General features: G+C 44.1%; 2 protein-coding genes across 2 annotated transcripts in view; both read left to right on the top strand.

Annotated features, from left to right (window-relative positions):
• Positions 1-26,751, top strand: part of LOC311132497 (microtubule-actin cross-linking factor 1, isoforms 1/2/3/4/5-like) — a 235,581-nt gene that overhangs the window by 101,617 nt on the left and 107,213 nt on the right. Inside the window, exons 6-13 of the mRNA XM_084165778.1 lie at positions 13,144-13,310; positions 13,399-13,511; positions 13,802-13,908; positions 15,866-15,985; positions 16,309-16,404; positions 18,594-18,721; positions 19,689-19,782; positions 19,975-20,129. Coding sequence (XP_084021904.1) covers positions 13,144-13,310; positions 13,399-13,511; positions 13,802-13,908; positions 15,866-15,985; positions 16,309-16,404; positions 18,594-18,721; positions 19,689-19,782; positions 19,975-20,129 — 980 coding nt within the window. The remainder of the gene's footprint in view (positions 1-13,143; positions 13,311-13,398; positions 13,512-13,801; positions 13,909-15,865; positions 15,986-16,308; positions 16,405-18,593; positions 18,722-19,688; positions 19,783-19,974; positions 20,130-26,751) is intronic.
• On the top strand, positions 6,509-8,110 carry LOC311131814 (uncharacterized protein; the record flags this gene model as incomplete). The annotated part of the gene is made up of 1 exon (XM_084164946.1): positions 6,509-8,110. The coding sequence occupies one exon, from the start codon at positions 6,509-6,511 to the stop codon at positions 8,108-8,110; it is 1,602 nt and encodes a 533-aa protein (XP_084021072.1).

Below are 26,751 nucleotides of genomic sequence, written 5' to 3'. Positions count from 1 at the left end.
ATGCATCTTGTATGCAACAAGGCACTAAAGTAATACTGCAGAAAAACAAAGCAAAAGAATATACTTTTAGGCCTAAATGCAAAACCTTATGTTTGGGGCAAATCGAACACATCACTGAGTAACTGCCTCTTTATTTTCAAGCATAGTGGTGGTGGCTGCATGATAGTATCAGTATGCTTGACATCAGCAAATACTGGGTTGTTGTTCAGGATGAAAATAAACGTAATGGAGCTAAGCACAGGAAAAATCCTAGAGGAAAACCTTCAATCGGCATTACACCAGAGACTGGGAGAGAAATTCACCTTTTCAAAACAAGGCCAAATCTACTTTGGAGTTGCTTACCAAGAAGACACAGAATGTTACTGAGTGGCCAAGTTACAGTTTTGACTTTAATCTGCTTAAAAATCTATGGCAAGTTTTTTAAATTGCTTTCTAGACATGATCCACAACATATTGATAGAGCTTAAAGAATTTTGAAAAGAATAATGGGAAAATATTGCACAATCCAGGTGTGTAAAGCTCTTATAGACTTACCCAGAAAGACTTACAGATGTAATCGATGACAAAGGTGTTTCTAACATGTATTGACACAGGGAGATGAATACTTATGCAACAACTATATTTTAGTTATTTATTTTGTGTTCATCTTTAAATAATGTTAGAATGTATTCCACTTTGACATTAGAGTATTTTGTGTTGATTGTTGACGAAGAATTCCAATTGAATCCATTTTAATTCCACTTTTGTAACACAACAGAATGTGAAGAAATCCAAAGGGTCTGAATACTTTTGCAAGGCACCGTAGGTAGGGACAAAGTGACTAAGCAACAGGATAGAGTGTATGAGTCACAAGAGTTAGTGCAAAAAGGGTCAATGCAGCTAGTCTGGGTAGCTGTTAAGGGAGAGGACAGAGAGAGACTGCACAGTTTCATAGAGAGCGCTTAGAATCGGGTTACTTATTTCTCAATTTCATCCATGACTGAATTTCTAAACAAAAAAGATAACCAAATCCTATATGAACATGATTTTATTTAACAATAACACAAAATACAAAAACTGACATTTACAGACAAGAGTATATCAACTTAATGTAGACAAGTCTGAACAGCACATTATGACCTGGGATTTGCAAGGAGCAAAAATGTCATTGGTAGTCACCAGATAGCATGTTAGAAAGCACATATTCATTTATTGTAATGGTTACGGGCAAGGATATAGGGTTTGGTGTTAGTAGTTAAAATCAGATGTGGGGTTAGAAAGCACTGCATGGCCTGGAAGTGGGGAGTGAAGTATTTCCAGGAAACTGTCCCCCTAAGGTTCGCTGCTACCAGCCTGCTAGTAAGATAATTTGTGATTGGAGGACTCTGTTGTCAGGGCAAAGGAGAATTCGTAATTGGATGAAACTCTGTTGTTAGGGGTAGAACCACAGGCCTATGACTCCACACTCTGTCATGTCTAGTTAAGACCAGTTCTTCATTATTTCAAAGATGTCACGTTAGCAAAGCATTCTCTCTGACTGCAGGCTAGACAAGTTGCTATCTCAGCAGTCCTTCTCAACACCAGCCACTTCAATTCAATTTTAGAGATACTCAGCCCTGCTCTGGCCCTCAAGGCAGCAAGTCTGCCAGTTGTCCTCTACGTGGTCCTCTGTAGCTCAGCTGGTAGAGCACGGCGCTTGTAACGCAAAAGGTAGTGTGTTCAATCCCCGGGACCACCCATACACAAAAAATTTATGCACGCATGACTGTAAGTCGCTTTGGATAAAAGCGTCTGCTAAATGGCATATTATTATTATATTATTATTGGTACTTAATCCATCAATTGAAGTCAATGTTTGGCGACGATGTTCACTCACCTAACGGATAATAGCTGTGTCTCAAATGACACCTTCTTCCCCAAAAGGTTTTTGTGTTTTATAACAATATATTCTGGCGACAAGCACTGTACTATACTATACGGATCATTGCACTTGTTTGTGACCTACCTATAGCATTGACAAATGTGTAGTGCTATGTAAATTCCGTAAGCATACATCTACCCTGACGCAACAGTGGTTCAAGGCTGGCTGCAGCTCCTCACTTTCAGCACTAGGGGTCACCAGTTATCCCAGCCTCATAGATGACCTGGCACACTAACAATGCTCTCAGCCAACTACATCCCTCTCACAATCCCCGCCTCACCCTGAGCTGTGGCTGCGTGCGATTGGCTTATCCACTCTGGCCTGGCTCGTTAATTCGTGCTTCTGTAATTCCTCCCCTGATAAGAAACTTTAATACAAAATACATCATCATGGCCCAGCTCTGACCTGCTTCTGTGAAAGCACAAATTATAAGTTGCTGCCAAAGCACAGATCTAGAACCAGCTTACCCTATATACCTCCTAACCTCCGTCATTTAGAGGGTGAAACATCAAAACCGACCTCAAATCAGCCCTTATTCACAACCTATATTCTCTCTAAATGCTAATTATGTTGTGACAGAAAGAATTGCATAGTAAAATACTCTCGTCAATGATAATCATAAAGTCTATCTCTAATGGAGCTGGTCCAGTCCAGTATAGGTTCCGTGAGGGGGTCATGTGACCGCTTTCAGGTAGCTAATTGATAGTTGGAGGCTTCCAGCACGTCATATCCATGGTGAAGACCTCAGGGACCTGATTTAGTGTCTTATTGTCTGTTTTCCACTGTGGGGGTAATGGGAGAGCTGTGGATTGGACTCATCTACAAGTAGCCTATCTGTCATCACTAGAGAATACTCTGCATTTATGTTTGTAATGGTATCTATTTTGGGTGTGTGGGTAGATCTCTAAACTTCCATACAATGCCTCAGGACCGTGTGTGTGTTTGTGTGTTTCTTGATGTGGGCTTGTGCACACGTGTGTTCGTCGTGTGTGCTCGTACAGTTGTCCACCACCCTCACATACAGTGAGATGTGGGTGTTTAAGGTGTGTGTGTAGTGAATGTGTGTATGAGAGGAAAAGCTTTAACTGGTGCAAAGGCTCTCTTGCATTCTCTCCTCTCCCTCCTTTTCCCATCCCTCTCTCTATCACTCTCTCTTGCCATTACAGACAGTTTTTTCTTTTCATCTCTCCTCTCTCATCCCTATTGATCTTTTCATAAACTCCTTAACACCCACCCTCCTCTCCTGCATCTTCCTTCATTCTTTTGAACTTGCTTTAATGATCTTGGTTTTGCAGAGAATCAACAATGATTTATTTTTATTTTCCATCAGTAGCTTCTTGCCAACCGGGGAAGCTTTTGAGTCGTGTGTGTGTGTGGAGCCCGACCGATATATCGGTGTACCGATCTTATCAGCTGATATTGGCCTTTTTACCAATAAATCGGTATCGGACCAAAATTTCACCTATAACCGATATTCAATACATACTATGAAATAAGGAAATATCATGCTTATCTGATCGTTTGCGGCCATTCTCATGATGTCATTATTGTCACAATGTAAGAAAATAACATCTGAAACATATTTCTTGGACAATTGCTATTTTGGATGACAATTTATGAGAACTCAGTGTGGGAAAAATGTCACTTTTTAATTTCCCTGCTGTAACAGTCTATTGGCAGATATATCGTATCGGTAAACTTTGCCCCCCCCCCCCCCCCCCCCCCCACAGAAAAATTCTGATTCGGTATCGGACCAAAAATATATAGCATATCGGTGTGTGTCTCACACCAAGAGAGCAGCAGAGAGTGAGGAGGAGGGAGGGAGGCACAAGGAAGTGGATAGGAGGAGGAGAAAAGAGGAGGGAGGGAGAAAGAAAGCTAGAGCAGCAGAGGTTGTGAAGCTGCAGCAGCCTGAAGATAAAGTGTTTTTCTCTCTGCCGGTGCCTGCGAGCGAGAGCACGAACGAGAGAAGCCAGCGAGAGCGAGAGGAATACAGGCTGCCTGCTGTCACTGTGGCTCCCGCTTTCCCCTGGATCTACAGACCTCGGCTTACGTACACACATAGAGGATTCATACACACACACAGCTGATCAGAGGATCGCCCAGCCCTGCAGGCATACACACACGCTCTTGCTCTCTCTTCAGCTGCACATACACACACACACACACACACACATATTTCGCTTCTCTACCGGGAACACCGTATAAATTGGATCAATCCGACCATTCCTGTCTGACCGGGACCTTGTTCTCCCTTCATCCGGATCCCCCTCTCCTCCTCCATCTCTCTCTATAACTAGCCAAGGAGCTCCAGACTACCGGACTAATCCTCTGCCTTTGCCTTACCCAGTCAGCTGTTCGTTTGCAGGCAGCGTTAGGAGGGCGGCTAAAGCTGGGGATACTGAACCTTCCCTAACCAAGTCTAACCCAGTTTAGCCTACTCCTGTAGGCTAGCTTCCTGTAGCCCAGCCTACTGTAGCCCAGCCCAGCCATCGCTGGTCATTCGATTAACCAGACCAGAGGAGACGAGTGGAAAAGGAGTGCCTTTTTAACCAACCGCCTGTCTGCCTGCTTGGTTGTCTGCAACCAGACCCTCTTTGCATGCACGCCTGTGGAATCATACTGGGAACTCATACAGACCTGGATGAGTGTGGATGCTTATATACTGGAGTACTGGAGCAGTGTCAAAGACTGCTGCAGGGATGACTGAAAAAGCCTGCCTGGCTGACAGACAGTGACAAGGTTGGAGATGGACTGAGGGGTTAGTGATTGGATAGCACCAGCACGATCTCCCAGCAATCCTCCATCGGAGGGGGGATAAGATCAAGGCCGGTATCCAGGGGGGAGCCACGTGACGTCTGGAAAGCGAAAGGTGGGGTCTCTACTCCCTAACTCGACATGCTCTGGATTTTAACCTGATACAGTACCAGAGACAAAGCTACAGGAACCACTACCAGCTTCCCGAGTTGTCTGGCTTTTCTATGAGACAACGCTACAGGTATCTTACCACTCCTAATGCAATGTGTGATTGTAGTCATTGAATGATGGTCGAAGAAGGATAATGCAAGACACCTACAGTTCAGAATCTCATCACCTCTCTTCCTGGTCCCATGGTTACCCTTATCACCTGGAGACTTCCAAGTCAGCACCATAACGTTGACTTAACGCTCATTCAACTATCCCAGGAGGTTTCCTTCGTACTGAGACCTCTCTGTGGTTAACAACCGTGTGAACTGAAGGAAATCAAACACCACATGACGCTGCGACTCCATGAACAGGGGGGATCGTGGGAGATGCCGTTGAGACTCTGAGTTTTTAACAATCTGTCAGAGTATTGGCGGACTGTCCACTATCTCCCACCACCAATCCGGATAGTGGATATTAGCATGCTGTCTTGGCAGAATGGGACACCACTGGCTACTACAGAGCTAATGCTATCACCACCGCTACTACTATGACTGTTGTTGACCGTTACGGCGCTGACAGCAATAACATTATCGCAAGAGCGGAGAGTTATTAATAATATATGATTCTGGATACCTGGAGGCGAGCCTGTATAAAGTACTTTGATTACAGTACCCCCGGAACGACAGGGAAACGTATTGCAAACAAACTGTGTGTGTGTGTGTGCGTGCGTGCAGGATGGCGGAAACAGAGCGGAATTGCATATGACGTGATCTTTTTTCCGCTGCTGAGCGACTGGGATGATGTGCACTGAGTCACACACTGCATGTGTGTGTGTGTCTGCACTGCAGCTCCCTCGCATCTCACCCTCTGAGGAATTGCAGATATGAGATGAGACAAGCACTGATTCCATCGCAGGTAACGCCAGAAACCCCATGGACTTCTCTCACACAAACATACACACACTCCGACATTGTGTGTATGAAACGACTGATGGGCTGAAAAGGACACATCTGCAGTGCTCTGACTCACCGTCTCCTACTCCGACTCTCATAGCCTCATTCAACATGTAGTATGTATGAGCTACATTGACTTTCGTTCTCACCTGTCAAAACTTGGATGAATGAACTGCCTGAGCCAAATCTATTTTCTCTTAAGCTGTGCGGAGTCTGCTGACATGTTTCTGCCTCAGTGTCCTTGACGTGAGTGCTGTTACCCTACTGGGACGTCCGTGACCTGCCCATAGAGGCATAGCGACAGTGGGGGCCTCGGAGAGCGAGCAAGAGCAAGCAGGGCTGACCGCGGTGTTGCCTGAGCATATGTGAGGTGAGGCAACAGCTGCAAAGAGAGGAGGAGAAGAGGAAGAGGGGGAGGAAAGGCGGGGAGAGGAACACCTACGGACAGACGAGAGCTGTGACACGCAAGCCTGCACCAAGCACCTCGGCCGGGTGGACTGAACCAGACACTATGAGAAGGTGACGAGAGCCCATCCCGTCTCTTGATCTCTTCATTGTCATTTTCTATAATCCTGGCAAGCAACTGGAGCTAAACCTGCTATCGCTAACGTCACACCGAGAGCAGGTGTCACATTGATATCGCTTTTGTCTGTCACTCTCTGCTGCTCTGATCTGCCTGTCCATCTGACTGTCTGTTTTGCTTTCTATTTTTGCCTCCTCTGTCCTTCCCTCTGTCATTCACTCTGAGATGGGAAGCTCTATGGGTTGTGTGAGGCCTCCTAGGGAGGGAGGACACGGCTTACCCCCACTGTCCCCCAACCCCAAACGGCGCCTCCGCTTCCGGCGGAAACGCAAAGGAAAGAAGCACCAGAAAAGAGAGTCGGTAGGCTCGGAAGTGGAAAGCATAAGGATAAGCAACATACCAGAGGAAGAGGATGAAGAGGAGGAGGACAGAGGTACTGTCACAGAGGCGACCACCGCCTCGTTCAACACTATGAGTGATGTCGGCGCCAAAATCACCAATTTAACCGTGCCTCATGTCCAAACTCAATCCAGACTACCCCTTCCCAGTGCTCTCTGTGCTGACTCCACAAGCGACAGCATGGGGGGGTTGGGTGGTAGCAGAGTGCTGTCCCCTGAGCCAAGCCCAGTGTGGAGAAGGGTGTCCTACCCCGGAGCTGGGAGTGAGGAAGGGGGGACGAGCAGTACCATAGAGGCCCCAAGCAGCCAAGGGCAACCCAGTGAGGATCCCACCCCGTCCGCAGACAACCCTGACCCATCTTTCCCGTCCCAGGTGTACACCACCCCTGGTGGGGGTCGGGTCTGCAAAGTCAGGGAGCGAGAACAAGGGGTCCTGGAGAGGCCTTGTATACTAAGACCCAAGAAAGAAAGGGAACGAGAGAAAAAACGAGAGAAAGAGGATGAAGGTGGGGGTGGGCTAGCAGGGACTCTGGGGGTTGCTTTTAACGCCCCTTCGGAAAAGGAGCGCAAAGGGGTGGTCCACATTCGCGAGGTGGAGGGCCGGCTGTGTGTTGTGAGGACAGTCTACCCCAGTGACTTTGGGTCCCCGGTTTGGAGAGGGGACAGTTACCATGATAAAGAGGTAGAAGTAGAGGTACGTGCCGAACCTCCAGCCGCATCCCCAGTGACTGGGAAAATCCTCAAAGTACAGCTTTCTGAGGAAGACATCATGAAAGCCAAAATTGACGCCTCCAGTCCGCATAAGACAGCTAAACGTCTGGGGACCCGGGAAACTACAGAAGTCAAGGAAGGCACAGTGACTGGAAATAAAGTTCAACTCTCTGAGGAAGACCGCAGGAGAGCCAAAATGGATGCCAGGACCACTTTCCTTATGGGGACACAGGAAACTACAAAAGTCAAGGAACTCAGTCTGGATAAACCAGCACAGGTCCAACAGGGACTATTAATACAGAACCCTCTTTCCTCTGGTTATGCCAACGATCTGCCACTCACATCCCCAGAGACTGGGGGAGTCACCCAGGTAAGCAGGGTTGGCTTGACCCAAAGTAGAGCCAAAATGGACACCTCTGGTCCCAATATGACAACCAACCTTATGGGGACCCAGGAAACTACGACGGCTGAGGGACCCTCGGTACAGGACCCTCTGTCCTCGGGCTATGCCAGCGACCTGCCACTAACCTCCCCAGAGGCAGGGGGCGCCACCCAGGTAGACTGGGAAAGCTCCAGAGAGGGACTGGACTCTGCAACGGACAGTCCTCTATCTCCACCCCAGTTCCCCACAAAGCAGTTCCCTCAGGTCAGCGGCATCTTTTTCTCTTTCCTTCTCTTTTCCGCTCGCTCTCTTTTACTTGTGGAAGTGGAAATGTAGGCTAGATATTTGGGGGCTTGTCCAGGATCAGGGCGGGAGAGCATATTTATGAATGTGTGTTGCCCTTTTACGGCTTGTATACTACTGTCACACATCTTTGTGTCAGAGAGATTTTGTGTGTGTGTGTGTCCTGGTTGTCAGCCCTGCAGAAGGCACTCTGCATCTTCTCATCCTTCCGGAGTCTGTCCCCAGAGCCTAATCAGCACAGCACAGACCTTCTCTGCATCTCTCCCCCTTCTCTCGCTTCTCCATCACTCATTATTTTCCTCACACGCCCACTCTTTCCTCTGTTACTTCTGACTGTGTGTGTGTGTGTTTCCTCAAATGGCAGGGTTCCTGACAGCATACTGAAACGTGTTATTTTGCAATTATGTATTGGTTTATGAGATCATACGGCTCACACAATGATGTGTGTGTGTCTGGGGGGTGGATTCAATGGCCTCATTTGAGCTCCATCGCAATAAGCTGTTCAATGAAAGGACCAACTGTCATAGAAATATAATTACAGTAACTTTAATGGTAATGTCGGTTCTAGTAATTCTACCCCTATGCCTACTCTATTGTAGGTCTTTAACCCCACAGTTGCTGGTGACCCTTTCACTGTTGTTACCAATAATTAACCTCAATTGGTAATGGTAGTTAGTTGATATAGTACCTTTCTTGCTCAAAGTGCTTTACATTGACAGCAGGAAACTCCCTTCGTGGCTGCCGACCTGTAGCACCCGGCCGTCAGTATGTTATGTATGCTGTGATGGTATGACGTTATGTTCTCTTTGGGCCTGTGTGTCTTATTTGATGCGCGGTGCTGAGTCACGGGGAAAGCAAGACCCACACCCACACCCCCCACACCCCCCACACACACACACACACACACACACACACACTCAGTTGCTTAGAGCCCGGTCTCCGCAGAGGCTCCCGTTTACGAGTGTTTTAGCCAGGTAACGATCAATAGTTCTGGCTCTTTCTCGAGTGTGTGGGTGGGTGGGTGTGGTGTGTGTACGTACGTGGCGGCTGCCTTTTTGGCAATGTCTGGGCTGCCCTCATAGGAATAAATAGGGATTTCAGATGCGCATTCATCAACACTATACTGCTACATCTAGCCTCAGAGGGGGATTCCAAACACTTTATATCCATCCCACTCTCTCTTTGTCTCTATCCCTCTCTCTATCCCCTCTTTTTATGTATTTGGTGTATTCTGTCCGTCTCGTTCTCTCTCCCCATCAACTACTGTATCTAAATATCTCCTCGTCTCTCTCCCTGCCTATCCTCCATTTTCTCTCTTTCTCCCTCCCTCTCCATCCACCCCTCTCTCTCCCATCGCTCTTCCTACTTCAAAGGACCCTTTCTTTAAATGGAGCCTGTTCTGAGCCCCAGGGGGCTAGTGTATCATAGCAGTGTACAGTAAATGTGTTTTTATAGCCATTCTAGTCAATGGTGATAGCACTACCTTGCTGTCTCTGAAGCTGTGTGTGTGTGTGAGCATGTTAAGGCACTGACTCAACAATCACGAGACGGTGAGAGAATGAGTCAGAGTAAATGAAATGCCCAACAGGAGCTCAGTATACAATTAAAAATATTTATGAAACAGAACTTGTCAGTGGTCCAATGTAAACAAGCACTGTATGTTGTACTTGAACATACTTTGATGTGTGTATTCGAGGGTTACGCCATCTTAAAGAGCGTTCATAGTGTGTCTGTTGGCACTTATCAGGACTCCTGGGTGGCAGCAGGCCTCTGGCTGCTCGTGTGTGTGTCGGTGACGGTGTGTCTGTTAGTGTTTGGTAGTGTCTGATTTAAGCATGATGTCACCAGCTAATTGACACTATGTGCCCTGTTTTGACAGTGTAAAATCGCTACCATATGTTACCCAAAACAACCGTATTACTCATAATACCTGGTTCAGAATGTATGACAAACGTGTCCATGAGAAGGTGGCAATTATGTATGAAGATTTTAATTGGGCAGTGCAAGCATACAGTATGTGGTATGCGGTCCAATCACCAGCTGCGGTATTCTAAACAGGTTATGGGTTGCAGGGGGGAAACTGAGCTACACAGGATGGTAGAGTGAGGCTGTGCTTGACTCTGTTGTTTATTGCCAGTCAGTTTGTAGTGTATGGCCTTGCCTTGATAATCTTTACTATAAGAGGCTCGCGCCACGGAGGAGCTGTGTTTTGGGGTACACACAGGTGTGTGTCTGTCTGCGTGTTTGCTGTCGGTGTGTGTGGTTTGTACTGCATGTGCATGTCTAGCCTTATTAGTTTAGGCAGGGCTGGTTTTGCTCTCTCTTGTTTGCAGGCCATTCCTCCTCTCCCGCTCTCATCCCCCCTCTCTCTCTCTCCTTCTCTTTTGGCTGTTGCTGCAGTCTCCTGGCACTCACTGGACTTTCATTCTGTTCTATATTAGCACCCGAGAGACAGACAGACTGACTGACGGAGGGAGGGCGGGCGGGCGGGCAGGCAAGACAGGAAGTGAGAAAAGGGGATGACAGAGGAATACTGATGACAAGAACCAGGCACTGCCAGATACTGCATATACAACAGCCACCCTTTGTCATGATGAACAGATTAAAGAAAGAAAGAAGAAAGTATAGGGAAAAAGGGAAGAGTGGGGAGGGGGGAGGTGGAGGACGGTTGGCTTAAGGAGGTTATAAGCGCTTTGACCTCAAAAAGAAAAGAGAGGGTAGAAAAGGAGGAGTGAAACAGCAGATTGATGTGAAGGCGAGACGAATGAATCAGAACGAGGCAGTGTTTGAGGAAGAACAGATCAAATGAGGAGAAAAGCTAAAGTGACAGATAGAAGAAGGAATGAAGTGGGGGGGGGGAGAGGGGGATATTGTGGTGAGAAAACAAGTTAATGAGCTGGCCAGAATAATGAGAGACCGAAAGAGAAAATAATAGAACATTGGCTCGGGCTTAAGGCCTATTGATTAAAGGAGAAGAAGGATCGGAACAAAGATGACAAGTTGAATAAAAGACTAGCACGTTGATACATTTCTGCTGACTCACTGTGTGTGAACGTTTGTGTGTCACGTACATCCGTGTGTGCCTGTGTGAAATAGGGACACAGTGATTGTTCATTCATTTAAGTCATGACACTAAAGAGACCATATGTTTGAAACAGAGTAATTAATGCACACTGTGGGTTACAGACTCATAATAGGACAATGGCATGAATATGAGATAGGATAATGTAGTGTATAATGAATGTTTGCCCATAAAGGGAAATGGTGTGTATATGTGCCAGCTGTTGTGTTTTTCGTTACCACGATTATACAGTAAGAGCAGGCATCCTTTGACCATGAAATAGTTCATATTTGGAACCTTATACCAATAACATTACTTATGGATGGATCCAAGCAAAGTCATCCCAATATGTACACTACCAGTCAAACGTTTGGACACACCTGCTCATTCAAAAATTGTACATTGTAGAATAATAGTGAAGGCATCAAAACTATGAAATAACACATATGGAATCATGTAGTAACCAAAAAAGTGTTAAACAAATCAAAATATATTTTAGATTCTTCGAAGTAGCCACCCTTTGCCTTGATGGCAGCTTTGCACACTCTTGGCATTCTCTCAACCATGAGGAATTATTTTCCAACAGTCTTGAAGGAGTTCCCACATATGCTGAGCACTTGTTGGCTGCTTTTCCTTCACTCTGCGGTCCAACTCATCCCAAACCATCTCAATTGGGTTGAGGTGGGGTGATTGTGGAGGCCAGGTCATCTGATGCAGCACTCATCACACTTCTTGGTCATATAGGCCTTACATAGCCTGGAGGTGTGTTGGGTTATTGTCCTGTTGAAAAACAAATTATAGTCCCACTAAGCGCAAACCAGATGGGAGGGTGTATCACTACAGAATGCTGTGGTAGCCATGCTGGTTAAGTGTGCTTTGAATTCTAAATTAATCACCGACAGTGTCACCAGCAAAGCACCCCCACACCATCACACCTCTTCCTCCATGCTTTACGGTGGGAACCGCACATGCGGGGATCTTCCGTTCACCTACTCTGCGTCTCACAAAGACACAGCTGTTGGAACCAAAAATCTCAAATTTGGACTCATCAGACCAAAGGACAGATTTCCACCTGTCTATTGTCCATTGCTCGTGTTTCTTGGCCCAAGCAAGTCTCTTCTTCTTATTGGTGTCCTTTAGTAGTGGTTTCTTTGCAGCAATTCGACCATCAACGCCTGATTCATGCAGTCTCCTCTGAACAGTTGATGTTGAGATGTGTCTGTTACTTGAACTCTGTGAAGCATTTATTTGGGCTGCAATCTGAGGTGCATTTAACTCTAATGAGATTATCCTCTGCAGCAAAGGTAACTCTGGGTCTTCGTTTTCCTGTGGCGGTCCTCATGAGAGGCAGTTTCATCATAGCGCTTTATGGTTTTTGCGACTGCACTTGAAGAAACATTCAAAGTTCTTGACATTTTCCAGGTTTGACTGACCTTCATGTCTTAAAGTAATGATGGGCTGTCATTTCTCTTTGCTTATTTGAGCTGTTCTTGCCGTAATATGGATTTGGTCTTTTACCAAATAGGGCTATCTTCAGTATACCACTCCTACCTTGTCACAACACAACTGATTGGCGCAAACGCATTAAGAAGGAAAGAAATTCCACAAATTAACTTTTAAGAAGGCACACCTGTTAATTGAAATGCATTCCAGGTGACTACCTCATGAAACTGGTTGAGAGAATGCTAAGAATGTGCAAAGCTGTCATCAAGGTAAAGGGTGTCTACTTTGAAGAATCTCAAATATAAAATATATTTTGATTTGTTTAACACGTTTTTACTACATGATTCCGTATGTGTTATTTCATAGTTTTGATGTCTTCACTATTATTCTACAATGTAGAAAATAGTACAAATAAAGACACACCCTTGAATGAGTAGGTGTGTCCAAACTTTTGACTGGTACTGTATATCACATATTTATTAACCCTCACCTCTCCTCTGGTCTCACCAGATCTGTGTATTCATAATATATTAATAACCCTATCCTCTCCTCTGTATTCCAGATATCAGAGATCTATGTGAGTGGTGAGTCAGGGGATCTGACAGCTAAGGAGAAGCTGTTGTTATGGAGCCAGCAGGCCACAGAGGGTTGGCCTGGCCTCCGCTGTACCAACTTCTCCTCTTCCTGGAGCGACGGACGCATGTTCAACGCCCTGCTCCACCGATTCAGGTACACACACACACACACACACTGAGATGCAGATACACCCACACTTTCAGTTCTGACCCCCCCTGTCTCCCTCTCTGGTGGTCTTCAGGCCAGACCTGATTGATATGGAGGTGGTGGCGCAGCAGAGTAACCTTGACAACCTGGAGCAGGCCTTTGAGATTGGAGAGTCGCTAGGGGTGACTAGACTACTGGACGCTGAAGGTAACTGTCTGTCTGCCTGTCTGTCTGTCTTTGTGTTTCTGTCCGTCTGTGTTTCTGTCTGTCTATGTTTCTGTCTATCTGTCTGTGTACTTCTCGACTCCAGCCGTTTTACGGTGTTGACAGGTCTGGTATCGTGAGACTAGTGTACTTCATGATACTGTCTGTGTGCCTCTGTGTTCTGTTGGTCTGCCTCTCTTTTTTTTGGTCTCCCTACCGTTTATATCATGTTGACCTTTCCGCTCCCCCTTTCATCTCCTCCTACCGCTTTCTCTCTTTTTCTCTCTCTCTAGATGTGGATGTTCCGTCTCCAGATGAGAAGTCGGTCATCACATACGTCTCCTCCATCTACGATGCCTTCCCCAAGATCCCTGAGGGAGGAGAGGGCATCGCAGCACATGTATGTTCTACTCCTCTCACATTAACATTAGTATGTACAGTGAGGGAAAACAAGTATTTGATCCCCTGCTGATTTGGTACGTTTGACTACTGACAAAGACATGATCAGTCTATAATTTTAATTGTAGGTTTATTTGAACCTGAGAGACAGAATAACAACAAAAATCCAGAAAAACGCATGTCAAAAATGTTATAAATTGATTTGCATTTTAATGAGGGAAATAAGTATTTGACCCCTCTGCAAAACATGACTTAGTACTTGGTGGCAAAACCCTTGTTGGCAATCACAGAGGTCAGACGTTTCTTGTAGTTGGACACCAGGTTTGCACACATCTCAGGAGGGATTTTGTTCCACTCCTCTTTGCAGATCTTCTCCAAGTCATTAAGGTTTCGAGGCTGACGTTTGGCAACTCGAACCTTCAGCTCCCTCCACAGATTTTCTATGGGATTAAGGTCTGGAGACTGGCTAGGCCACTCCAGGACCTTAATGTGCTTCTTCTTGAGCCACTCCTTTGTTGCCTTGGCCGTGTGTTTTGGGTCATTGTCATGCTGGAATACCCATCCACGACCCATTTTCAATGCCCTGGCTGAGAGAAGGAGGTTCTCACCCAAGATTTGACGGTACATGGCCCCGTCCATCGTCCCTTTGATGCAGTGAAATTGTCCTGTCCCCTTAGCAGAAAAACACCCCCAAAGCATAATGTTTCCACCTCCATGTTTGACGGTGGGGATGGTGTTCTTGGGGTCATAGGCAGCATTCCTCCTCCTCCAAACACGGCGAGTTGAGTTGATGCCAAAGAGCTCAATTTTGGTCTAATCTGACCACAACACTTTCACCCAGTTCTCCTCTGAATCATTCAGATGTTCATTGGCAAACTTCAAATGGGCCTGTATATGTGCTTTCTTGAGCAGGGGGACCTTGCGGGCGCTGCAGGATTTCAGTCCTTCACGGCGTAGTGTGTTACCAATTGTTTTCTTGGTGACTATGGTCCCAGCTGCCTTGAGATCATTGACAAGATCTTGTCGTGTAGTTCTGGGCTGATTCCTCACCTTTCTCATGATCATTGCAACTCCACGAGGTGAGAACTTGCATGGAGCCCCAGGCCGAGGGAGATTGAGTTATTTTGTGTTTCTTTCATTTGCGAATAATCGCACCAACTGTTGTCACCTTCTCACCAAGCTGCTTGGCGATGGTCTTGTAGCCCATTCCAGCCTTGTGTAGGTCTACAATCTTGTCCCTGACATCCTTGGAGAGCCCTTTGGTCTTGGCCATGGTGGAGAGTTTGGAGTCTGATTGATTGATTGCTTCTGTGGACAGGTGTCTTTTATACAGGTAACAAGCTGAGATTAGGAGCACTCCCTTTAAGAGTGTGCTCCTAATCTCAGCTCATTACCTGTATAAAAGACACCTGGGAGCCAGAAAGCTTTCTTATTGAGAGGGGGTCAAATACTTATTTCCCTCATTAAAATGCAAATCAATTTATAACATTTTTGACATGCGTTTTTCTGGATTTTTGTTGTTGTTATTCTGTCTCTCACTGTTCAAATAAACCTACCATTAAAATGATAGACTGATCATGTCTTTCAGTGGGCAAACGTACAAAATCAGCAGGGGATCAAATACTTTTTTCCCTCACTGTATTAATGTACAGTTGGTCAGTCTGTGTGAACTAATGTATTCGGAATACACTATTTGAATATATTATGACATATGAACTCTTATTGGCATGACTGCTCAAGGGACATTATGTTGCCAAAGCTGTGGAGCCAATAATGAACTCCATTGATCGCAGTCAGCCGTTGAAGGATATTGATAGCTGACTGTCAAGGAACCAGTCCTATACTCCCTCTCTGTCTGTCTCTCTCTCGCTCTCTCTCTATATCTCCCCCCCCCCCCTCCTCTCGCTCTCCCTTTCCCCCTTCCTCCTTCCCTCTTTCGCTCGCTCTCTCTCTATCAGGAGGTGGACCACCGTTGGGCGGAGTACCAGTCTCGTTTCTCCACACTGCTCCAGTGGAGCCGACAGCACACGGCCCTCATGGCCAACAAGAACTTCCCACTGAACCCTGTGGAGCTCAAGGTGAAGAGGGAGGGATGGAAATGGTGATGAAGAGAATAAAATAGGGAGAATGAAAGAAGAGAATGGAGGAGAAGGAAGGATAGGTAGAAAGAGAGGGAGGCAATGGATATAAGGGGGTGAGGGAGAGCGGGACAGGATGTGGGTAATCTCAGAATAGGAGTGCTGATCCAGGATCAGTTCCGCACTTTAGCTCAGCACTACTACTCTGAGACGCTTTATGAATACGGGCCCGGATAACTAGGAATGCTTTTCTGCTTGATGTAAAATGACTGTCTATTATTGACATCGAACCTTTTGTCAATACCCGATCACCTGTCCCACAGGCACTTTACAATGAGTACGTCCATTTCAAAGAGACAGAGATCCCTGCCAAGGAGATGGAGAAGAGTCGCATAGAACACCTCTACAAACTGCTGGAGGTAAGAGATGGAGGGAGGAGGAAAGAGAGACTTTTGATTTCTAAAACATATTGAGACGTCTCGATGACGACAAGCATTATAAAATGTCAGCGGAAACTGCAAACCTATGTTGATGGTACAGACCGATTTACCATCAGAAAGACTGAACGACATACCCAGGCAGATACTAAAGTATCATTACCCTGAGAACACAGCCTCATTTCAACATCAAATCATATTATGGCATATTAGGCTGGCATGAGTCTTGTAGACAACTGAAACTCATAAACTCAATGACCAACGAGGGCGATGGAGAGAGCTAGATTAAAGGATATGAAGAGGTGACCTGGTTTCTGCCACCACGAGCGGGCCACACTGTGCATCATGAGTCCCTCAGGGGTACTCTCTCTGTGTGTGTGTGTGTGTGTGTGTGTGTGTGTGAGAGAGAGTGATCGAACACTCTGTTCTCTGCACCAGGCCATTTCAACCCCATGCCACTGCCTTGAGACAACAAACTATAATTCCTCAATTTCCCCTCGGTTCTACTTTCCCATGACTCACAACCCCAAGCATCCCAAACATTTATACTACATACATACAAGACCTCGGAGAGATTTGGGTCCTTTGCACTCGAAATCATGTACTTTGCCAACGAAATTCATAATTTATAATGTACTGCATATTTAATTATTTTTTATATTGTATGTAAAAGTAAAGAATATATGTAGGCATGCAGTGCATTCAGAAAGTATTCAGACCCCTTCACTTTTTCCACATTGTTACGTTACAGCCTTATTCTAAAATTGATTAAATAAAACATTTTACTCATCAATCTACACACAATACCCAATAATGACAAAGGAAAAATTTAAAAAAGTGTATTTACATAAGTATTCAGACCCTTTGCTATGAGACTCGAAACTGAGCTCAGGTGCATCCTGTTTCCATTGATCATCCTTGATGTATCTATAACTTGATTGGAGTCCACCTGTGGTAAATTCAATTGATTGGATGTGATTTGGAAAGGCACACACCTGTCTATATAAGGTCCCACAGTTGACAGTGCATGTCAGAGCAAAAACCAAGCCATGAGGTCGAAGGAATTGTCCGTGGAGCTCCGAGACAGGATTGTGTCGAGGCACAGATCTGGGGAAGGGTACCAAAAAATGTCAGCAGCATTGAAGGTCCCCAAGAACACAGTGGCCTCCATCATTCTTAAATGGAAGAAGTTTGCCTCTTTCTAGAGCTGGCCGCCCCGCCAAACGGAGCAATCGGGGGAGAAGGGCCTTGGTCAGGGAGGTGACCATGAACCCAGAAGGGTAACCATCTCTGCAGCACTCCACCAATCAGGCCTTTATGGTGGAATGGCCAGACGGAAGCCACTCCTCAGTAAAAGGCACATGACAGCCCGCTTGGAGTTTGCCAAAAGACACCTGAATGCCAAGCGTCACGTCTGGAGGAAACCAGGCACCGCTTATCACCTGGCCAATACCATCCCTACAGTGAAGCATGGTGGTGGCAGCGTCATGCTGTGGGGATGTTTTTCAGCGACAGGGACTGGGAGACTAGTCAGGATCGAGGGAAAGATGAACGGAGCAAAGTACAGAGAGACCCTTGATGAAAACCTACTCCAGAGCACTCAGGACCTCAGACGGGCAAAGGTTCACCTTCCAACAGGACAACGACCCTATGCACACAGCCAAGACAAGTCTCTGAATGTCCTTGAGTGGACCAGCCAGAGCCCAGACTTTAACCTGATCTAACATCTCTGGAGTGACCTGAAAATAGCTGTGCAGCAACGCTCCCCATACAACCTGACAGAGCTTGAGAGGATCTGCAGAGAAGAATGGGAGAAACTCCCCAAATACAGGTGTGCCAAGCTTGTAGCGTCATACCCAAGAAGACTCAAGGCTGTAATCACTAGCAAAGGTGCTTCAACAAAGTACTGAGTAAAGGGTCTGAATACTTGTGATGTTTCAGTTTTTTATTATTATTAATACATTTGCAAACATTTCTAAAAACCTGGTTTTGCTTTGTCATTATGGGGTATTGTGTGTAGCTTGATGAGGAAAACCCCCAATTTTAATTGATTTTAGAATAAGGCTGTAACGTAACAAAATGTGGAAAAGGTGAAGGGGTCTGAGTACTTTCTGAATACACTGTATGTATTATAGAGGTTACAGTTATATGTGCGTGTTTGTGTTCCCCAGGTATGGATGGAGTTTGGGCGCATCAAGCTGCCCCAGGGCCTGCACCCCAATGACCTGGAGGAGGAGTGGGGCAAACTGATCCTGGAAATGCTGGAGAGAGAGAAGGCCCTGCGGCCCGCTGTAGAGAGGTCAGCACACAGAGACCATAACCCTGACCTTAACCCTTACTACTGCTGCTAGTGTTTGAGTTTGTTTACATCAGGAGCTATAGAGAGAGAAGGCCCTGCAGCTCGCTGTGGAGAGGTCAGCAGCACAGACATACTTAACCCTATAACTAACCATAACCTTAAAGCTGGAATCCTTAATGGTGAAACAGCCAAGTCCGTCTGCGGTTTTAGAACAAAAAAGAAGTTAATGCAAACAACAAACACTGTTTCTTCCCCTCTGACATCATTGCACATGCGATAAAAGAGCATAATATGTTGAGCTTTTTCTTTCACCATGCTGCACAACGGTCCTCAGCTCGGGAACAAAAGCAATAAAAACGGTGGTGGGGCGGCCAGTGGCGCCGTTCCCCCCTACTGCAGAATTAGTCTTTAACCCAATACTTATTTTTGAGCTAGAGTTTGTTTATACCAGTAGTTATGGAAAGGGGAGGCCCTGCGGTTCGCTGTAGAGCACTCTAACCTAACCCTGACACTGTATTACAGACTTCACTTAGGGCAACATCTTCATGGTGCATGAACACAGATCTCTGCACAAAACACAGTACATCTCATAATAATTAGGTGTTTTCACACCGATTTTAATTTGCACATATCTGTACTCTGTTGTATTGTGAATTGTTGTCCTGATCTTGATACTTTAGTACTTTAGTCTTAAAATTCAATAGGCCTAGAACTTGTTTACCTGGAAGATGTTTTTAGGTTGTTTTTCAACTATTTGTTACGGTTGTACAGTAAACACATTCCATAGACACTGGCTGCATATGAAATGGCACCCTATTCCCTATATAATGCACTACTTTTAACCAGGGCCTGGTCAAAAGTAGTGCACTGTATAGTAAATAGGGTGCCATTTCGGACGCACAAAATGAATGTTTTGAGCTTGTTGACACTCTGTGACACTTTGCTGATACTGTGCGTCTCCCTCCAGACTGGAGTTATTGCTGCAGATGGCCAATAAGATCCAGAACATGGCCCTGGACTGTGAGGAGAAACTCACCCTGGCCAAGAACACACTACAGGCCGTGAGTGATGCTATCCCTGTGTCTCTCTCTCTCTCTTTCTCTCTCTCTCGTGTTCAATGAGGACTTGCTTATCTGAGTTTTTTTCAATTTCCATTATATCGGAGCTATGTGCCCTTTTCACTGTACTTCACCATCTCTCCCTTTTCCCTCCTCTTTGTCTTCTTTTCACACCGTCTTCTCACTCCTCATCAGGACATGTCCCAGGTGGAGAGTGGCGAGGCGGTGCGTTGTGAGAGAGAGCTGGGGGTGTACCTGCAGGACTGTGAGGCTCTGATCAGACAGCTCAACCTGGACCTCCACATCCTCCGAGACGAGAAGTACTACCAGGTGGAGCAGCTCGCCTTCAGGTCAGTGGAGGGAGAGGGGGTGGTTATACTTAGGCTTGGTTATACTGTGTGCGTCCAGTATGGTCCTCTGCAGCTCAGTTGGTAGAGCACAGTGCTTGCAACTCCAGGATAGTGGCTTTGATTCCCGCTGGGGCGACCCATATGTCAAATGTATGCATGCATAGACTGTAAGTCACTTTCGATAAAAGCGTCTGCTAAATGGTATATACAGTTGAAGTCGGAAGTTTACATACACTTAGGTTAGAGTCATTAAAACTGTTTTTTCAACCACTCCACTAATTTCTTGTTAACAAACTATAGTTTTGGTAAGTCAGTTAGGACATCTACTTTGTGCATGACACAAGTAATTTTTCCAACACTTGTTTACAGACAGATTATTTCACTTATAATTCACTGTATCACAATTCCAGTGGGTCAGAAGTTTACATACACTAAGTTGACAGTGCCTTTAAACAGCTTGGAAAATTCCAGAAAATGATGTCATGGCTTTAGAAGCTTCTGATAGGCTAATTGACATAATTTGAGTCAATTGGAGGTGTACCTGTTGATGCATTTCAAGGCCTACCTTCAAACTCAGTGCCTCTTTGCTGGACATCATGGAAAAATCTAAAGAAGTCAGCCAAGACCTCCACAAGTCTGGTTCATCCTTGGGAGCATTTTCAAACGCCTGAAGGTACCACGTTCATCTGTACAAACAATAGTACGTAAGTATAAACACCATGGGACCACGCAGCCGTCATACTGCTCAGGAAGGAGACGCGTTCTGTCTCCTAGAGATGAATGTACTTTGGTGCGGAAAGTGCAAATCAATCCCAGAACAACAGCAAAGGACCTTGTGAAGATGCTGGAGGAAACCACAGTAAAACGTGTCCTATATCGACATAACCTGAAAGGCCGCTCAGCAAGGAAGAAGCCACTGCTCCAAAACCGCCATAAAAAAGCCAGACTACGGTTTGCAACTGCACATGGGGACAAAGATCGTACTTTTTGGAGAAATGTCCTCTGGTCTGATGAAACAAAAATATAACTGTTTGGCCATAATGACCATCATTATGTTTGGAGGAAAAAGGGGGGTCTTGCAAGCCGAAGAACACCATCCCAACCGTGAAGCACGGGGGTGGCAGCATCATGCTGTGGGGTTGCTTTGCTGTAGGAGGGACTGGTGCACTTCACAAAATAGATTGCATCATGAGGAAGGAAAATGATGTGGATATATTGAAGCAACATCTCAAGACATCAGTCAGGAAGTTAATGCTAATGGGTCTTCCAAATGGACAATGGCCCAAGCATACTTCCAAAGTTGTGGCAAAATGGCTTAAGGACAACAAAGTCCAAGGTATTGGAGTGGCCATCACAAACTGAAAAAGCATGTGTGAGCAAGGAGGCCTACAAACCTGACTCAGTTACACCAGCTCTGTCAGGAGGAATGGGCCAAAATTCACCCAACTTATTGTGGGAAGCTTGTGGAAGGCTATCCGAAACATTTGACCCAAGTTAAACAATTTAAAGGCAATGCTACCAAATACTAATTGAGAGTATGTAAACTTCTGACCCACTGGGAATGTGATGAAAGAAATAAAATCTGTGATGATAGGGATTGTAATATTAAATAACATTTATAGTAAGTATAGTATTTTATAAAAGGATAAAACGACATAACAAGCAGAATAATACATCTTTAAATACAAATAATTAGAACATGGCTTTTTTGGCGGGAGGTTGTTGTTTTGGCGGATGGTTGTTGTGGTTGGTCCTGTGTTCTCTCTGGCGTCCTTTCCCCCTTGCGGCAGATGTGGATGCGGGTGCGTTTGCACGCTCGGCCCATTTCTTCCGCAGTCAACCATGTGGTGTGCATTTTTGTGTTTGAAAAGGTGCGGCGTTAAGTGAGTGAGAGGGGAAATGGTTGCATATCCCAGAGCCGACCGGGGGTCTATGAGCAGGGGTAGTGAGAGAGAGCTTTCAATTTTGTGTAGATGAGGGATATACATTTTTAAATATAGTATACATCTAATCTAATTTTTCATTGTCCTATCATGATGGAAAGATCCCTAACCCTATAACCTAGACACCCACCTGAGCGACCCATACACCAAAGAGAAGTTCCCATCTCTTTTATGGACCTGCTGTGAGTATGCAGCCTAAACAGAGAAATAAATGCGGTCAGAGACCTACTTGAGCAGCACCGCCCCCTCAAGATTCTGAGCCTGCCTGGCAGGGTTGGTCCTACAAAGCCAGAGCCCCCTGATGGGAGAGCATAATATACAAGGAAATTCTCAAAGCTGCTAATGAGAACCTTGACGACCTTTTACCTAGCCGGTGGGGATTCCGGTGGGGTACGCCCACCCAGGTAGTGGCAGTGCTGGCAACACTGGCTGCAGTAACCCATGGGGAGGGGGTCACACTCGGACAATCAGAGAGGGGGTTTATCATTGTGGCCCAGGTGGCACAAAATAATCAAAGGTCTGACCGCACGGAGATGCTTGGGAAAATGGTTACAACAGGGGATCAGAGTGTTTGTGTCTCAGGTGAAGAGGGTGGATCTGATATCCATCACCTAGGACTTGACATAGATTAAGTAGATTAATCAAATCTCACATTGTTATCAATTTCTGCTCAATCTGCATGCTTTCTCAATCAGCTTTAACTGTATGTGCACTCGTAAATCAAGTTATTTCTCGAGTTGGGCTCTGGGATATAACAGCCGTTGAGTATCTGATTTTTTGGTGGATTGTGGAGGAGGGGGGTTGAGTGTGTTGGAGTATGTGAGTATGTGCGTGTGTGCTTGTCTGGCATCTGTTGTGGGGGGGTGGGATGTTGGGGGGGAGGGGGGGAGGGGGGTATGGGATGGACTACAGGAATTATTTGCTAGGATAATAATTGCTTGTCAATTAATTAAATGTAATACAATGGCAATCCGGGTTATATGTTAGAATCCTACGCGTGAACTGCCGACATTATTACGCATATTAATTGCAATTCAAGACAATATTATTATGGTGGGGGATTATAATACTGTTTTAAATAGCTCAATGGACCGTAAAGGAAATCACACCACAAACAATCACCCACATGCTGTTAAGGAAATTGTGAATGTCATGGATACATTAGAACTAGTAGATATATGGAGGCTTAAATATACTGATCTAGTGAGATATACATGGCGGAGACTGAATCAAGCTAGTCGTCTTGACTTCTTTCTTATCTCATTCTCGTTGGCACCAAAAGTAAAAAAAAGTGTTGATAGGGGACAGAATGCGGTCGGACCATCATATAATAGGCATATACATTACTCTTACTGAATTCCCACGTGGGCGAGGATATTGGAAATTTAATCAAAGCCTATTGGATGATAATTTATTTATAATTAGAACAAAGGAATTTATAACTGACTTTTTCCAACATAACATAGGTACAGCGAATCCCCTTATTGTATGGGACACCTTTAAATGTGCCTTTAGAGGCCATGCAATTCAGGACTCATCTCGAAAACAAAAGCAATTTAGGTCAAAAGAGTTTATACTAAGAAAGGAAATAGAAAGTCTAACAGAACAGATAGATGGCAATAAAAACTGTAACATAGAGGCTCAGAATAAATTAGAGGGAAAACAAAAAGAAATGGAGAAACTTATTCAAGAAAGATCAAGTGTAATATATTATAGAAATAAAGCAAACTGGATGGAATATGGGGAAAAATGCACAAAATTCTTTTTTAATCTTCAACATAGGAATGCTACCAAAAATAACTTAATGAAACTGGTTACAATTGACGGAGTCACCCATAATTCACCAAATGATATTTTGAAGGAAGAAACAAAGTACTTTAAGCATATGTTTTCTTTTCAGTCGCCTCCATCTCCTCTAACTGAAGCTAATTGTAGAGATTTTTTTTCTATTGATAATGTCAAATTAACAGCCACACAGAAAGACTCATGTGAAGGTGAAATTACAGAGGAGGAACTTCTGGATGCAATTAAATACTTTAAGTCTGGGAAAACTCCAGGGTTGGATGGCATACCAGTCGAGGTATACCAAACCTTTTTTGATATACTAAGAGGACCGTTATTAGCATGTTTTAACCACTCCTATGTAAATGGTAGATTATCTGACACTCAAGAAGAAGATCTCATTATTACTGAAACAGGATACAAGTGGAAAATATAAAGATCCAGTCCATTTACAAAATTGGAGGCCCCTTACACTTCAGTGTTGTGATGCAAAAATCCTAGCAAAATGTATAGCGCATAGAATTAAAAAGGTATTGTCGGATATTATTCATTCTAATCAGACAGGTTTTTTACATGGAAGATACATTGGAGATAATATAAGGCAAGTATTGGAAACAATAGAACACTATGGAAAATATGGGAAACCAGGCCTGCTATTCATAGCAGACTTCGAAAAGGCATTTGATAAAGTTCGCCTGGGGTTTATATATAAATGCATGGAGCATTTCAATTTTGGAGAATCTCTTATAAAATGGGTCAAAATCATGTATAGTAACCCTAGGTGTAAAATAGTAAATAATGGCTATTTCTCAGAAAGTTTTAAACTGTCAAGAGGAGTGAAACAAGGTTGTCCACTATCGGCATATCTATTTATTGTGGCCGTTGAGATGTTAGCTATTAAAATCAGATCCAATAATAATATCAGAGGATTTAGAAATACAGGGCTTAAAAACAAAGGTGTCATTGTACGCTGATGATTCATGTTTTCTTTTAAATCCACAACTAGAATCCCTCCACAGCCTCATAGAGGATCTAGATACATTTTCTAACTCTCTGGATTACAACCAAATTATGACAAATGTACTATATTACGTATTGGATCACAAAAAAATAAAATTTTTACATTACCATGTAGTTTACCAATAAAATGGTCTGATGGTGATGTGGATATACTTGGAATACATATCCCAAAGGAAATAAATGATCTCACTTCAATACATTTTAATAGAAAGTTAGCAAAAATAGATAAGATCTTACTACCATGGAAAGGAAAATACCTGTCAATTTGTGGAAAAATCACCCTGATTAACTCTTTAGTATTATCCCAGTTTACCTATTTGCTTATGGTCTTGCCTACGCCTAGCGAACAGTTTTTTAAATTATATGAGAAAAAAATCATCTCCCAAATATCACTATTTCTAAAACAAGCCATAGAAAGTTGGTTGCAATTTCAATTTAATCCTCCAGAAACGACAGAACAAATAATGCAACAAATATTGTGGTTAAATTCAAATATACTAATTGACAAAAAACCTTTATTTTTTGACAGAATGTTTAAAAAAGGTATAATCTTCGTAAATGATATAATCGGTAGGACTGGTGGAGTTATGTCGCACATGCAGCTAACAAAAACATATGGAAATGTCTGCTCTACCCAAAATTACAACCAAATAATTGCAGCCTTACCGCAAAAGTGGAAGAGGAAAGTGGAAGGGGGAGAAAGTAAGGAACTTGTCTGTCGGCCTTGCATTAAAGAACATAATTGGTTAAGGAAAACTGTGATAAATAAAAAAGTATATCAGTTTCACTTAAGGACCAAAGGATTGACAGCCGTCCCATATAGATTGCAAAATAGTTGGGAAGAGATCTTTGACGTACCGATCCCATGGCATAGTGTTTATGAACTGACACGCAAAACGACACCGGATTCAAAAATGTGTATCTTTCAATTTAAATGATTATATAAAATTCTTGCTACCAATAGAATGTTATTTATATGGGGGATACAATCTTCCCAGCTCTGCAGATTTTGCTGTGAAGAGACAGAATCATTAGATCATTTGTTTTGGTTCTGTCCATTTGTAGCTTGTTTTTGGACACAGGTCCAGGAATGGCTAAAGAATTGCAATATTTACCTGGAGCTAACCTTGCAGATAGCATTATTGGGTGATCTGAAAAGTCATAGTCAATCGATCAATAATATAATAATACTTTTAGCAAAAAAAAATATTTTTAATTCACAATCTGTAGAAGCAATGAGAATAGAAAGGTTCAGAACTTTTGTAAAACATCACAGTACGGTTGAAATATATATGGCAAATAGAAATCCTATATGGATGGTGTTAAGAGATAGATGGGAGGTATTGAATAGAGTTGAAGGATGGGACTAATAACAAATAACAACAAATAATAACAAAGATAGCTAATAATGTAAGCGTACTGTGTCCATAATAAGTATATAGGTTGTATGTTGGGATCTTTTGGGAAAGAGCACAGTTAGAAAGATATGGCATATAGAAGCAAACCGGATGGACATCATGAAAATGATCGGAGAGGTTGAGAGTAGAAGAAGTTCAGGAGCAAAATATATATATATATATAATATAATTATTGTAAAATTAACTGTGTCCATAAGGTGTAGATAGTAAGTATAGACCGGAAGTAGAGGCCTGGGCATTGTTGTTCACTAATTTACTCCAAGTAGGGAAAGGATGGCGGGGTTGAAAAGTAATAAAGGGGAGTATATATATAAAAAACATGGGGGATTAGAAGTGATGCAGACAATTACATTGATAGAAGATACAATCTATCTGCAATATTAAGCTGATCCATCCCCCCAAAGGAAAAAAAAAAAAAAAAAACCTGAAAAAATTATTTCTCTCTACTATTATTCTGAC

This window comes from Coregonus lavaretus, assembly GCF_964263955.1.
Source record: "Coregonus lavaretus genome assembly, chromosome: 7".
NCBI classification, from domain to species: domain Eukaryota; kingdom Metazoa; phylum Chordata; class Actinopteri; order Salmoniformes; family Salmonidae; genus Coregonus; species Coregonus lavaretus.
The sequence above is the reverse complement of the archived record's forward strand: the minus strand, read 5'-3'. Positions and strand labels throughout refer to the sequence as shown.